Source organism: Manis pentadactyla, chromosome 16 (assembly GCF_030020395.1).
Source record: "Manis pentadactyla isolate mManPen7 chromosome 16, mManPen7.hap1, whole genome shotgun sequence".
Taxonomy (NCBI): domain Eukaryota; kingdom Metazoa; phylum Chordata; class Mammalia; order Pholidota; family Manidae; genus Manis; species Manis pentadactyla.
In genome coordinates this window covers 57,671,730-57,688,211 of record NC_080034.1, presented here as the reverse complement: position 1 = coordinate 57,688,211, position 16,482 = coordinate 57,671,730, and the positions used below count along the sequence as shown (strand labels likewise).

Genomic DNA, 16,482 nt, shown 5'->3' with positions numbered 1-16,482 from the left:
GTTCAAACATTCTAGGCTAAGTTACTTCTGGCTTTTTAGTTTTAACTAATCTTTATTGAAGAATGCATATATTCTTAGTTTGATATTTTACTTTAGAGAATTAATGTGACTCTGTCTTTGCTTAATTGTTTAATATGGAGTTTTGGTAGGGGTCTTTTTCCAGAGGGCCTCACCCTACTCTGACTACACCCACAGTCCCTGTCTCATAATGAGTCATAAGAAATACATATTTGGGAATATATTCATAAATGACATATCCAATGAGGGGTTGACATCCAAAATATACAAAGAGCTCAGGCACCTCAACAAACAAAAAGCAAATAATCTAATTAAAAAATGAGCAGAGGAGCTGAACAGACACTTCTCCAAAGAAGAAATTCAGATGGCCAACAGATACATGCAAAGATGCTCCACATCGCTAATCATCAGAGAAATGCAAATTAAAACCACAATGAGATATCACCTCACACCAGTTAGGATGGCCACCATCCAAAAGACAAACAACAACAAATGCTGGTGAGGATGCAGAGAAAGGGGAACCCTCCTATACTGCTGGTGGGGATGCAGAGAAAGGGGAACCCTCCTATACTGCTGGTGGGAATGTAAATTAGTTCAACCATTGTGGAAAGCAGTATGGAGATTCCTCAAAAAACTCAAAATAGAAATACCATTTGACCCAGGAATTCTACTCCTAGGAATTTACCCACAGAGGCAAGACAGCCATGTGGGGATGGAAGCAGAGACTGGATTCATGCTGCCACTAGCCAAGCACACCTGGGGCCACCACAAGTGGGACAAGGCAGGGACACATCCTTTCCTAGTGGCGTCATTGGGAGCACGGCCCTGCCAACCCCCTGATTTTGTGCTTCTAACTTCCAGAACTATAAGAGAATACATTTCTATCCTTTTAAGTTATTCAGTTTGTGGCACTTTATCACAGTGGTCCTAGAAAATTAAACAGAGATGGTAATTTTTTTCTTACCAATATAAAAACATTTTTTAAAAAGTATTTTATGTAATCTCTATTTCACCTTTGTAAGCAAATAAATATGTATGTATTGAAGGCTTGTGCTCAAAATTTTTTAAGACAAAAGGAGCAGCTGGCAGTAGAAAATGTTTGAGGATGTGCTGGAAATTGAGTTCGAGAAGTGATTTGAAGAAATAATTTGAGGCCTAGGATGCTCAGCTTCTCAGTTTGTTTCCGCCAGGCCTTGGGGTCATAGCAATCCAGGATTCCCCTAATCCAATTTTAGGATTCCACCTTTTCTGGGTCAGTCAGATCAGGGAAAGCTGACCCCGGCTGCGGGTTTATTTTCGGTCCTCCCTAACTCCTGTGGTGTGGCCCTTTGGTGTTTCAGCCCTGGGTGCCTTGTGATCACCCAGAGCACTGAACACCAGCTTTGCCCCAGTCCCCAGAGCAGAAGGCACTGCACAGTCTCTTCAATGCCCCCCTCTCCCTGGGCAAAAGGGCCCCCAAATGCCTGGCCTGATTTTGGTTTCTGGATTCCCATTTCTATGTTCTCCCTGATCTTGGCCCACTTATTTCTCATTATCTTACTAGTGTTTTGACACTGAGATATTTTTATTGGTTTTTAATTGTATTCAGCCAGACGGTTGGTCCCATTTACTTAGTCTACCATTACCATAAGCCCCATCAAAAAGTTTAGAGACTGCTATCTTAGACTAAGCCAGTGACATCTTCAAGTCTCTAGTCTTTCTTCACCCTCCATCTCTCCACCACTTTGCTACCAGATAAGTGTTTTTAAAACAATGCTTCCATCAAGTCATTTCCCGCTCAAAAAAATAAAATCTTCAGTGATTCTCACTGAGTGATAGTTCCGTACTGTGTCAATTTAGTTAAGCTGGAATTTCCCAGAATTTCCTGTATGGTTCTGGATCAGTGGTGGCCAACAAGAGACATTTTTGATGCTATTTGGGAGGTAGAAATGAAGCCACTGCTAATGATTTCTTTAATTATTTTACTGACTGGAGGAAGGTGCCAGGCACGTTGTTTCTCATCTGCAGCTAAGCTACCTATTTTCTTGAGGAAGGACCCAACAGAAGTTCTTCCACGTTTAGAGCTGAATGGTGGTGACCCCTCCCCTCTCCCCTAATTCACATCCACCTAGAATCTCAGAATGTGAGCTTATTTGGAAATGAAATGTTTGCAAATGTAATTAGTGACATTAAGATGAGGCCCTATGGCCATCATGCCTAAAGCAATCTACAGATTCAATGCAATCCCTATCAAAATACCAACAGCATTCTTCAAAGAACTGGAACAAATAGTTCTAAAATTCATATGGAACCACAAAAGACCCCGAATAGCCAAAGTAATCCTGAGAAGGAAGAATAAAGCAGGAGGGATGTCGCTTCCCAACTTCCAGCTCTACTACAAAGCCACAGTAATCAAGACAGTTTGGGCTGGCATAAGAACAGAGCCACAGACCAGTGGAACAGGACAGAGAGTCCAGATATTAACCCAAACATATATGGTCAATTAATATACGATAAAGGAGCCATGGACATAATGGGGAAATGACAGCCTCTTCAACAGCTGGTATTGGCAGAACTGGACAGCTACATGTAAGAGAATGAAACTGGATCACTATCTAACCCCATACACAAAAGTAAATTAGAAATGGATATTACCTGAATGTAAGTCATGAAACCATAAAACTCTTAGAAAAAAACATAGGCAAAAATCTCTTGTATATAAACATGAGCAACTTCTTCATGAACATATCTCCCCAAGCAAGGGAAACAAAAGCAAAAATGAACAAGTGGGACTATATCAAGCTGAAAAGCTTCTGTACAGCAAAGGACACCATCAATAGAACAAAAAGTCATCCTACAGTATGGGAGAATATATTCATAAATGAAAAATCCGATAAAGCATTGACATCCAAAAAATATAAAGAGCTCATGCACCTCAACAAACAAAAAGCAAATAATCCAATTAAAAAATGGGCAGAGGAGCTGAACAGACAGTTCTCCAAAGAAGAAATTCAGATGGCCAACAGACACATGCAAAGATGCTCCACATCGCTAATCATCGGAGAAATGCAAATTAAAACCACAATGAGATATCACCTCACACCAGTTAGGATGGCTACCATCCAAAAGACAAACAACAACAAATGTTGGCGAGGATGTGAAGAAAGGGGAACCCTCCTACACTGCTGGTGGGAATGTAAATTAGTTCAACCATTGTGGAAGGCAGTATGGAGGTTCCTCAGAATGCTCAAAATAGAAATACCATTTGATCCAGGAATTCCACTCCTAGGAATTTACCCTAAGAATGCAGGCACCCAGTTTGAAAAAGACATATGCACCCCTATGTTCATTGCGGTACTATTTACAATAGCCAAGAAACAGAAGCAACCTAAGTGTCCATCAGTAGATGAATGGATAAAGAAAATGTGGTACATATACACAATGGAATATTATTCAGCCATAAGAAGAAAACAAATCCTACAATTTGCAACAACATGGATGGAGCTAGAGGGTATTTTGCTCAGTGAAATAAGCCAGGCAGAGAAAGACAAGTATCAAATGATTTCACTCGTTTGTGGAGTATAAGAACAACAACAAAAAAAAAACCTGGAGGAACAAAACATCAGCAGACTCACAGAACCCAAGAATGGACTAACAGTTACCAACGGGAAAGGGACTGGGGAGGATGGGTGGGAAGGGAGGGATAAGGGGGAGAAAGGGGGCATTATGATTAGCAGACATAATGTAGAGGGGGGCACAGGGAGGGCTGTGCAACACAGAGAAGACAAGTAGTGATTCTACAGCATCTTACTAAGCTGATGGACAGTGATTGTAATGGGGTATGTTGGGGGGACTTGGTGAAAGGGGGAGTCTAGTAAACATAATGTTCCTCATGTAATTGTAGATTAATGATAAAAAAAAAAGATGAGGTCCTACTAGATCAGGGAGGGCCTTAAACCCAATGACGGGTGTTCTTATAAGAAGGCCTCTTGAAGACACAGAGGTACTGACACATAGGGACAAAGCCCATGGGGAAATGGAGGCAGAGGTTGGAGGGCAAGCCTTGCCAGACACCACAGTGGAAGTGAGGAAGGATTCTCCCCTAGAGCCTTCAGAGGCAGGGTGGCCCTGCCAGCACCTTGATTTCAGACTTGAAGCCTCCAGCGCTGTGAGACAAGACATTTGTGTCTCAAGCCACCTGGTTTGTGTCACTTTGTCATGACCAGCGTACCAAACTGACACACTCCAGCTCCAAGCAGAGCTCCTCCTCCATTTCCTCCTGCTTCTGGACTCCACAGGGGGCGGGAAGGGGTGCCACTTCTACATATCACCTTCGGCATCGAGGTGGGACCAGGGAGAGGCAGGCGTGGGTTCCAGTTAGTCTTTCTGGATAAGGGTTGCCTTCTTTGGTCCTTGTTTGCCCTGGCCTCATCCACACCCAGCTTTCCTTCCCAGCAGTCAGTATAGCAACTATAGGCTCAACACTGCACGGTGGAGACTGCCTACCACTCACACAGTTGCCTGTAATTCTTCTAACTGCCTTACTCCATAGTGCACACAGTCTGTTTCTCTGATCCAACCCTAACAGACTGCCTTCCAAATCAAGTAAAACTGAAATCAAATAAAACCAACCCTGACACCCAATTCTTTCCATCATATATTAGATATATTAGGTTATTAAGATTAATGGCTAACATGTGGAAGACCTCCTAAGTGTAGGGCACTATGCTAAGAAAGCTCTTTGTATGTCTCATTAAATTTTCAGAACAACCCTATAAAGAAGGTATTATTATATGCCTATTTTATGCTTAAAAATATTAGTGTTTACAAATGTAACAGGGGCTTAAACTCTTAAAAGGAGATGAAAAAATTCAAGTCATAATTCATACCCAGAGTCTGACTACAGAGCAGGAGTTTTCAACTCCTGTTTCAATTACATCTCAACTCCAAATTCAGTAGAACTGAAAAGAATTGTGTTTTTTCCAGGGAATCTTTGGGATCCTAAACCTCTCCGACATAGACACAAAGTGTATTTACTGACTTCAAGACTTTGCTCCTGAGTTTTCCCTTTATTTCCCCCTTTTCCCAAGCCACCCTCTGTTTTGTGGTACAGCAGAGACAAATTTTTCTGTTAAGTCTGACTTACCTGGGTTTGAATGTCAGTTCTATCCATTACCTACTCTCAAATTGTTTAGATCTCTAAGTCTGATCTCATCTGTACATATCTTGTGTTATACATGTAAAATATTACTTAATATAATCACATGTGAATGTCTGGTTCTCCCTGCTAGACTATGGCTCTTCAACTTTTAAAAACTGTAACTCACAATAAGACTATAGTTTGCATTAAGACTTGATTCACACATGCACACACACACGTACACACACACTCATACCATACCCATAAATGTGGATAACTGAAACCGGTTTCATGAGTAATGCTTGCTTACTTGTAGTAAGTACACAGTAATATCTTCTATTCTATTTTATTTTATTCCTTAAGGTGCTGGTCACAACTCACTAAATTGATTTCATGAAGCACAGATGGGTCAATGTTGAAAAATGCTGAGTCAAACTGGGTTCTTTTACATAAGGGAGCATATTTTATTTATTTTTGTATTGCTATTGGCAAGCACAGTGCCTGGTACAAAGTATATAAACATTTGACAAATTCTTGTGATATGACTGGGTTTTCTTTGAGGGCAGCTATCTTATCTTTGCTACCTTGTATCCACCCCACATTGGCATAATTCTTCACACAATATTTGGGAATCAAATGCCTATTGTTAGGCTTTAGAGACCAAACATTTGGATCAATAAACAGTTGACAAGCACCTACTATATGGCAATACATAAATGTTAAATTCATAGCTCCTTAATTACCTTAAAAGCGGTGTGGGGGTTGCTGGGGCTAACAAGGAATAATTGCCTGAGAAATTGAAAAATGGAGTAAGGCATGGAGGCCAACATGTCATCGTTATTAACAAAGATGAGGTCACAGAACACATAGTAACATGAGAGCCGGTCAGGCCTATTATTTAAACCCTAACTTGAGGTAATCCTGAACGGGGGTGGTTCATAGGCTCTGCTGAGGCCTATGCAGATCTGAGGCATGAAGCAGCTCACACCCAGGAGGAATGTGGGAGGAGCCAAACTCAGCAAAACCAGTTTATTTTTTCTAAATACACCAATTAGGTAAGTCACTCTGCCTGGACCAGTGACAGAGGGAATAAAAGCATAGAGAGACCAGACATATTATTACCAACTGAGCTTCCTCCCTTATGGAAGGAAATTAGGGGAGGGGTGAGTGTTCCCTTCTAAGAATCAGATTTGGGGAACAAGTTATATGTATGCATTTCACATATACAGATGCATATTATTCAGTATTTAACATATGTATAGGCCTATGTAAATACTATAGTTTACATATGTACATACAAATATGGTGTGTATTTATATATACATATGCATATATGTAAAATACCAAATAATATGCATGTAAATATATTAAATACTAAATAATAATATAAAACAATCCAAGGAATAGCACAAGATAGGTACCTAATTAACTTCTAAATACACTTTGCACTAGTGTTTCTCCAAACTGACTTCATCAAAACCTGGAGGTTTTTGTTGCAATTAAATAATTGCAGATCCTCTATAACTCCCCCCAACCCTGCTCCCGGATCCCAACCTTCAATATGTCTGGCATTAAAGCTGGGAATCTGTTTTTAAAGCTCCCTGGGTAATTCCAATGTACAAGTAAAGCTGAGAACCATTGGCTTGGAGGAGCTATACAGAGAAGGTGAACAGGAATCTGGGGGTTCTTACTGAGGAAGAAATTGGATGGACTGCAGGATAAGTAGGATTGAGGTGGTCAGAAAGGAAGGAGCAGGGCATTTCTACACAGGGATGAAAACAATACGGACTCCAGAAGTAACTGTGGCTTAAGAGCAACCTCAAGACCTTACTCTTGAAAACCCTTACAGAGTTCATCTTCGGAAAAATGATCTATGTTAATAGAGCAAATCATAAGACAAATGGCAGCGTGGGTTAATGGAAAAGATCTCAAACTTTTCAGTATTAGGAGACTTTTGTTTCTGGCTGTGTGACTTTGCCCTCATCACAACCTCTTTCACCCGGATATTTAAGGATTGTTTGTAAAGATAGGAGTTCCTAAAGCATTGTGGGGAGATGGTTGCACAATCTTGCCTATTTCAGAAAATGGCACTGCCATTCATCTAGCTTAAGCTACAAACCTGGGAGTCATTTTTTTCTTTTCCTCACCTATCTTCACATCTAAATTTATTAGCTAATCCTGATGATTCTAATATTTATCCCAAATCTGTCCACTTTTCACTGATTGTATTGATTACTACCCTAATCCAAGACATCATCTTTTACTTGGATTACTCCAGAGTTTTGGATAGGACAGACCTGGGGTGGGGCCTGGGAACCTGCATTTTTAACAAGTTCCCAGGTGATGCTGACGCTGCCGGTCCAGAAACCATTCTTTGAGAACCACTGCTTTAGAGCAATGATTAACTATGGGTGCATATGAGAATCACTTAAGAGCCTTCAAAAACTACTGTGCGTTTGACTGACTTCTAGAGATTCTGACTCCTTTGGTCTGGCCATTTGTAATTTTAAAAAATTCCTAGGTGATTTGAAATGTGCATCCAGGTTTGAAAAATACTACCAAGGCTTAGAGAAATGGCTAAGTTGTTCACTTCTTGTGGCTTTTGCACTCCTGTTAGGTGGTACAGTCTTCCCATTAGGTGGATCCTTCTTGTTATTCAGGCCTCAGACAGAAAGTCACTTTCTCAGGTAGGCCTTCCCTGATCACTCCAGTCCAGAATAATCTTATCACATTGTCCTTCTTTTTTCACTATAGGAATTAGCTGTTCATGAGATTTCTCTATTTATGCTTATTAACTGTGTCTTCCAAGCATAATCATGTTGAGTATAAACACGGCTGTCTTGTTCACTGCTGTGTCCCCAGCACTTAGAACAGTGCCTGGTATCTATTAGGTATTTAATATACGTGAATGAAAGAGAAGATAAAAGCCTTTAAATCCTTCCAGTTCTTCTGTGTTCAACTGTTAAACTGGATTTTTTAATAAAATGTGTTTTATTTATGCAAAAAGAACTGACCCATCTATGAAAAAAAAAAATCAATGCATTTTTTTTTTTGGTAAATATATCACAATTGCACCGGATTCATTCTCTAAGAACCCTGAATTAAATTTGCAAAATCATGGTCCCTTAATGTATTTTCAAATACAGTATTTGCTCATAATACTGCTGTTTGGGGAATATAGCTCATAGAGTGGGGCAGCTGGGTATGGCAAAAATATATTTATTAAGTCAAAGGACTGTTGCTCAGATATTGTTTCCTTGTTTTTGGAGACAGAAGAAAGGAATTTGTAGAACGTAAAAGTACTGCAAGGAGCAAACAAGTCACAGGAAAACATAAAGGCTACATCTGGTTCCTTCGAAAAGAGAGCTATGCATTTCTCTTCTCTTCTGGAGGCACCTCTGCAATGAAAAATGTAATCTGGTGGAATTGAGTAGTTTTAATTTCAGGTAGAGATAAAGTACTTGAGATTATTACAGTGTCTTGTTTTACAAGTGCTGCAAAATTTGCAACTGTAGGTCATCTGTCGCTTCGTCTCAAGGGAGCAACTTATCTGAATTTAAAACTCAGGTGAATTAGGGCAAACAGAAGTCCTTAAGTCCCTCGGGGACCATTTCTGGAATACACTACCTACGAAAACGTACAGAACAACATCGGTGTCAGAGGAAAAAGTGAGATTCCGTGCCTGCGGCCGGTCTTTGGCACGGATGCGGTATTTCCTCAAAGTCCCAAGTATTCATCCACAGTTCCCAGCAACGGGGCTTGGTTCAACCCTGTTGATAACCCTGCCTGATAAACTACAACCAGTTTACCAGGCAGCCGCCTCCCCTTTGTTCTCTTTTCGTCGATCATGTCTTTAAACAAAACGACTTTGTATGTGGAATAACGGTTAAAATCACTCTGCGCAGCATACTAAGCCGCAGCAGAGAGACAGGTTGTGGCTTGAGAAAGACCAAGGCAGCAGGGTCGAGTGGGAGGGGGAAACCCAGCGGCTGGGTCGCGATGCATTCTGGGAGTTGCAGTCCCCTCCCGGCGGCCTCGACGAGCCTCCACCGGGCTCTGCACCCCATTTCCCAGCGGCCTCCGCGCCGCGGAGGAGGCGAGCGGTGGGGGTGATCGGAGATGAGCTGCCGCAGGGGTTGGAGGTCTGGGGCCACGGAGCCGCCGCAGGAAGCCGGTATCTGCGGCTCCCCGGGGCCGAGGGCTCCTAGGGCGGACGGCGACCAGGGCCGGGTGGCCGCCGCGTGTGCCTGAGCTCGCCCCTCTCCCGTTCGCGGGCGCGCTGCGGCCGCCATGGAAGCACATCCGGCTGCTGCTGGGGTCTCCGGACGCTGTGTCCCCGGCTCCCCGGAACGATGAGGGGGTAGGGGCGTTCCGCGTCCCGCCTCCTGCCCGCGCTCGTCGGCCGGGGAGGAAGGGGGTTTCGGTCGCGCCGGCCCGCCGCGGTGCCCGCCCCGCGCCGCCCCGCCCCCTGGGGGCGCTGCCGAGGGGCGCCCACTGCCCATGCCGCCCCGGCGCCGTGCCCGCCGCTGAAGCCCAGGACGCCTGCCCGCGCCCGCCGGCCCGCTGCTCCGAGCCGTCCGCTCTCCAGCCTCCAAGATGTGGCACAACGTCGGGCTGACTCTGCTAGTGTTCGTGGCCACTCTGCTGATCGTCCTGCTGCTGATGGTGTGCGGTGAGTGGGGCACTCGCCCTGGGGCAGTTACACCCCGCGGCACACACGCCGCCTCGACTCGTGTTGGTGAATTGTTTGTTTTGTATTCTTTTTAAAAGCGTAGATGGACAAGTGTCTTAAACTCATCTGTTGTCCACTTGCCTCTCAGGAGTGAGCTCAGAGGAGATGTACCCTTGACCCTTGACAGGCCTCCTGGCATCCTGGAGAAAGAACAGGATCCAGGGCTGGGCATCTTGATTCGGGGTTAAACCAGATATATTGCTTCACCGGTAGCGTCTGCTCTTGATTGCCATTCTTACCACAGTCTGCCCAGATTTTAACCTTGGCCTGTATTCGAAGGTGAAGTGATTGGTTACTCCTTTTTCTTTTTTACAGGTTCTGACCCTAATGATAACGAGAAGTTTCACTACCTCCATTTGATCGGGGATAGGGACAGAGCTGGATTTACAGCACACGTGAAATCCTCTTGTTTATTTCTAGTTCAGCCTTACACTTCATTCCGAACAGAAATGTTGGGAGTAGGCAGAACCTAAAAACACCGGCTTGTATTAAACTTGTAATGTCAGGTCACCTAACTCTTAGTTCTGTAGTAGTGGTGCTATTTTGTTTGCTGTGAGTTTTTTCCTTCTTGGAATGGGAAGACATAAAACTTCTCAAGGCCATATTAGATCTTTTTGATTTCTTTATTTACAATAACTGATATCTGCAGATCTCAGCAAAGTGGGGAATAATTGAGAAAAGTTGGGCAGTATTTGGAACCAAATGTCGGTTTATTTTTTCGTAATTACGGTATTCAAGTTTGGGTTCAGGTTGATGCAATAATTGGTCAGAATTCATAATAAATACTACAAGGCTTATTCATTACATGATTAATGTAGTAAATGCTCAGTATCAGACATGTTTGGAGAATGTGATTGCACTTCTACTTATGCATATGTAGATATTTGTATTTATATATCTGTATGTATATTTTTAATTTTCTTGCTTTACTAAGGCACAACTGGAGTTAAAGCTTCTAATTTACAGCCGTTCTCTTACTGATGGTAAAACAATTGAAAAGCCTTTCTCAATTTCCTGCTTGTGATGTAAGGATTTGGGGCTAATTGTAGATGTTTAAGATTCTTGAAGAAAGGAAACCAGATCTCTGTGATTTGTTTGGATGTGAGGAAGGAGGAAAGCATATGTTTCCTTTTCTGATTTGAAGATGCAGGATACCTGGAGATGAGGTTGTGACATATAGACCATACACCTTGGATAAGATATTTGCCAGACTTCTCCCTGGGGCATCAAAATTCCTAATTATTACACACATCAGACTTGCTCTCTCAACTACCAGTAGCTACTTGATTTTAATCTTAATCATTTTTTCTAAAAGTGCCCTGCCTGTGGTTTCAGAAAACATGGAATGAGAGCTGAGGTGTCGTCGTAAAACAACACCTTATTTTGACTGGAATGGTCAAGAACTAAGAGCTCTATGAAGAAGTAATCCGAGCACACTTTGTTGGGAGAGCTAATGATGGGGTAGCTTCATGTTTTGACTAGGATGGGCCTGGGGCTTGAAGATAGGAGGGAGGGAACCCCCTAGATTTGAGAGAGAAACTAGGGCATTGTGTTAATTTACTGGACCTGCCATAATAAAATACAACAGGCGTGAAACAACAGAAATTTATTTTCTCACAGTTCTGGAGGCAAGAAATCTGATATCAAAGTGTCAGCAGTATGATTTCTTCCAAGGCCTCTCCTTGGCTTGTAGGTGGCCATCTTCTTCCTGTGTCTTCACATGGTCTTCCCTCTGTGGTGTCTGTGTCCTCATCTCCTCCTCTTACAAGGACCCCCGTCATATTGGATTAGGACCTCGTCCTTATGAATTCATTTAGCCTTCATTAACTCTTTAAAGTCTGTATGTCCAAATGCAGTCACATTGGGAATTTGAAATCTGTGACACAGGTCTGCCCCAAGAAACCCAGCCTAGTTTATTTTAGAACTCCGACCAGCTCTTTCACATAGTCAAGTTTCATTTTCAAATTTCAGGTTTCTAGGAAGGTTTTCCTTCTCCTGTTCTGTTGGTTGTGCCTACTTTCTTGCCTCTGATGCATTCTAAAATGTTTTCCACTCCCACCATTCATGAAGCAGCCTTTGTCAAGGTCAGTAATGGATGGATGTTCTCCATATTGCCAAGTCCTCGGTCACCTGTTGTCTTAATTGTACTTAACCTCTTGTACTCATTCTGTGCAGGTGAGTATTCCTTCAACGGAGCATTTCTTTTGGCTTTTGTGCACTGTACTTTCATGGTGTTCTTCCAACTATAGTGATTAATAAACTTTTCCTGGCTTTTCCTTCCCTAGAATTTCTTCCTTGATCACCATCTACAATAGAAAATAAATGTTAAATTATAACCAGTACATTCTTAAGTATATAAATTACATATATCAGTTTATATATACATATAATAATAATAATACACTTCTCATCTCTCTTATTTCTGAAATAAAAATTTTAAGTACTGCCTTGTTCTTCATGAGATACGTGTTATTTTCTATTATATTTCTATAATATGATACAAATACATATAGTTCTACTTTATCTTTCCTTCTGTTCTCTCTCTGGTATCTTAGCAGACCTAGAAATTTAAATATTAACTGTAACTGACTTAAACTGATATCTCCAGCTCTTGCTTCTCTCCTGCACCCCAGGCTTCTGCATCTGTTTTTTTTTTTCTTGATAAATAAGCATCTCAAACTTAGTACATCTAAAACAGAACTCTTGGTTTCTACCACTTGTTTCCTCCCTTCCCCTCTTCCCATCTCAGATGTTCCCAGCAGCCAAGGACATGGATGTCATCCTTGGTTTCAACCTTTCCTTTACTCCCCACCCCTCTCCCTTTCTAGCTATTAACTCCATTTGGAAGTCTGTTCAGTTTTATCCCTTAAAAAATCTGAAATATGTTCTCTTCTCCATGTTTCTCAGCACCACCATCACCATCGTCATCTTCGGCTTGCCTTAGTTTCCTAACTAGTGTTTTCCACCCTGTCTTTTTTATTTTATTTTATTTTATTTTGGTATCATTAATGTACAATTACATGAGCAACATTATGATTACTAGACTCCCCCCATTATCAAGTCCCCCCACATACCCCATTATAGTCTCTGTCCATCAGCGTAGTAAGATGCTATAGAGTCACTACTTGTCTTCTCTGTGTTGTACTGCCCTCCCCGTGTCCCACCCTGTCTTTTTATAATATACTTTTCACATACTAGTTAGACTCTTATTAAGGCAGTGCTTTCATGAAAGTTTTTAATGAAAGAAAGTTTCAAAAGTCAGTAGTACTAAAAGACATTAAAAAGTTCCCTTCAACCTTCAATTTCACTGCTTCTGCCAGTTATTTACTTCCATATTCCTAAATTATTTATTCATAGCTTTTTCTTGATTTTGCAGTTTTAGACATAACTTATTAACCATGATAGAGTCTCCATTTCTTTCCTTGCGTGTCATTAATAATGACAACTTTTGACTAATTTGAGAGTCAAGATTTGTAATTCAATTGTATAAATAGTCCCTGCTGGTCAAATAGTATAATAAGACTACAATTCTTTCTTATGTGGTTTTCCATTTTACTTAAAGTTCATAATTGCATTTTTAATTTACCTAGTATTACTTTTTTGTATGTACACATTGCTATTCCTCTCCCAGCCTCTGTTTCATCTCTTACACACACCCACTGATAGTATGTCCTATATATTTAAAGGAATGGTTCCTCTCATTTCCAGATCCCCTGCCTCCCCAATTCTTCTACCCAGTCCCAGAGACCCCTTACCTTCTCAACAGCTTTCATTCTCATCCTATCCTTAACTTTCTCTGCTGCAAACCCAGTTTTCTGGATCTCATATTGTGTAATTAATCTTAGTTAACACTTGTGTTTTGCAGGAGCACATTTTCTCGTAACTTCCTATGAAAGAATGCATGGGAAGTACTTGTTTGAGCTAATGCATGCCTGCGTGTCTTTTTATTTATTTTACTTTATACCTTTGTATTTGATCATCTGAATAGATGTCAGGTTGCATATAATTTTCATCTAGAATTTAAAAATTATTACTCCATTGATTATTAACTTCCTAGCCCTGATTTTGAGAAATCTAATGCTTTTTGTTTCTTTGTCCTTACATGTGATTTGGTTTCTCTTTCTAGATGCTTTCTGAATAGTCTTAAAAAAATCATTGTTATTCTGAATTGTCATAACAGTATGCCTTGGTATGTTTCTTTCATTGCTCTGGGCCCTTTGGATTCAGATTTGTTTTGGGAAAAATTTTCTAAGGAGTCTGATAATTTTCTGCCCTCCATATTCTTCATTCTTTCTGAAACTTCTGTTAGTCTGATGTTGGCCTCATGGACTGATTTTTTTATTTGATCTTATCTACTACTTTCTGTCTTCCTCATTTCTCTACTGGGAAACGTGTTTGTTGGGTTTTCTATCTCTTAGGTTTTTATTTTAGCTATCCAATTTCTAATTGCAGAGCTTCTTCTTTGTGTCTGATTATTTTTCTTCCGGACGTGTTCTGTTTGTGTAGTAATATCTTTTTGCTTGCTTGCTTTGCACTCCTTTTGTGATTGGAGATTGTCTGCAAATGTCTGGTGATCTGTTCTATAATCATATTTAAGGGTCAGGTAGTAAAAGCTGGTGATAAATTCAGATGTCAGCTCTGGGCTCACCGCAAGGTGGTGGGGCAGTAAGTTGGCTTCTTCTCTAGTGGATCCCCAGTTATTAGTATCTGGAGGTTTACTCTCAGAGTAGTCCGTCTCTCCGGAGAAGAATTGTCTCATATTTTTTGCTTAGGTATTAAAAACTCAGCTGCCTGCATGCCAATACTGTAAACAGACTATCAGCCAAACCTTTTTTTCTTCCCTACTGCTCCCTCTCTTCCCATCCCAAGTCCTGATTTTTTCCTATGATTCTTGATTGAATTTTGACTCTAGTTGGTATCCCCCTTCCTGCCATCCAGATTTTTGAGGTCCTTATCTCTGCTAGATCAGTTGTTACTCTTAAAAATGTCAGCCCTTGCTTAAAGCCTATCCTATAATGGCTCCCCATTTCTCTTGGAATACAATCCAGATTTCTTACTGGGGCCTGCAAGAATCTACGTGATGTAGCCGCCTGCCTCTCTACCCACCTCCTCCACCTCCCTCCCTAGTGTTCCACTAGGAGGCCAACTCTCCTCAGGGCCTTTGCCCTTTGCCTGACTTCATTTGGCTCTCCTTGTGGTAGGGTCCTCTTCACTCAGGCTTCACATCAGCTGTTGTCCCCGAGAGCCCTGCCCTGCCCTCCTAGGGTAGCCCATCCAGTCACTGTTTATCTCTTTGACCCTTAATTTCCAGAGCAGTGAGCTCTGTCTGAAATGAGCTGTTTCATGTGTTTGTTTCCCCTGATTAGAGTGCAGGCTCCATGAAGGCAGGGACTTTGTTTGGCTTGTTCACTGCTCTATCCCTGGATTCTTAAGTAGTGCCTGGAGTGTAGTAGGACCTCAGTATATTTGAAGAAGGAATGAAGAAAGATTCCTCAAGATAAATTATTAAACTCCCACTACAAGTAAGTCTTAGGTGTGGCACTGTGAAAATTAATTTAGGGAAACCTCCCTAACATGGTGTTGGGAGGCCTGCTGGGGAAGCTCTCACCCACCACTCCTTCTAAACCTCGGACCTCATCAGAAGAGGTGGCGACTGTACTGCTTTAGGTGGGTTAGGAGGTTTCCGCCTTCCACCTCCCCGCTAGAGCCCTGTCAATGGGAGACTCTCACGGTGCAGCCAGTGAGAAGCCACCACACTTGGGACTCCACTTTCCTCCAGTGGACTCTTGCTCAGAATAGCCCTCCCAACTCAGCGCCTTCCTCTGTAAAAAAGTTCCTCTCCTTTGTTCTCCAAACATGCCCATGGTTCTGCAGTACCTGGCTTGTCCCAGATTATCATTCTCTGCTTTGCCCAAATAAACCACTTTTTGCTGGTAAAATAACTGACTTTTATATTTAAGATTAACAGTACAAACCAGGGCTCTCTCGATATATAGCCCTTATATTTCTCAGTAGAACACACTTAGTGAGCTCTTATGTCCAGGGGCCATGGTGGAGGTCATGGGTGCCCAAAAATTAAAGCATAGTCCCTGCTCTTGAGGGTCTTCTACGCCAGAACTGAAGACATTCACAAGGTAATTCCAGTAAAACCTAGGCTTCTGAGCTCCAGTTTTACAAACATGGTTCTACTCCTTTTCCTGTTTTTTCATAGGGCTCAGAATCTTTACCCAAAACAACTCCTTGTTTTCAGTTTATGCACAAAACTGTAGGCATTTTTTTACCTTCCTCATTCATTCCCAGTCATTGAGCCATATGTCATCCACCCACTCATCCACTAGATACTTGAGCATCTCTTGTAAGTATGGGTGTTCTGAGATACAAAGATAACTAAAACCTGGTTCTACCACTGAATCACAAGTTCAGGAAGATGATAAAGTCTGGTCATTGCTTTCAACAACAAATTGCAAGAGTCTTAAGAAAAGGTATGTAATGTAGGTTCACTGTCCTTTTACATGAAATTCATCAACTTGAGAGTGTATATCCATTCCCTGTTACCACCTTCCTTTCAAGTGGATACAAGTGTTTTCCTTGACCTTGACCTTTGCCCAGGTCT

General features: G+C 41.7%; 1 protein-coding gene across 1 annotated transcript in view; it reads left to right on the top strand.

Annotated features, from left to right (window-relative positions):
* Positions 1-9,653: 9,653 nt before the first annotated feature.
* The window catches only part of SMIM13 (small integral membrane protein 13), a 36,082-nt gene continuing 29,253 nt past the window's right edge, over positions 9,654-16,482 (top strand). The window contains exon 1 of the mRNA XM_036888687.2: positions 9,654-9,809. Within this exon, the coding sequence (XP_036744582.1) occupies positions 9,734-9,809 (76 nt within the window). The 5' untranslated portion in view covers positions 9,654-9,733. The remainder of the gene's footprint in view (positions 9,810-16,482) is intronic.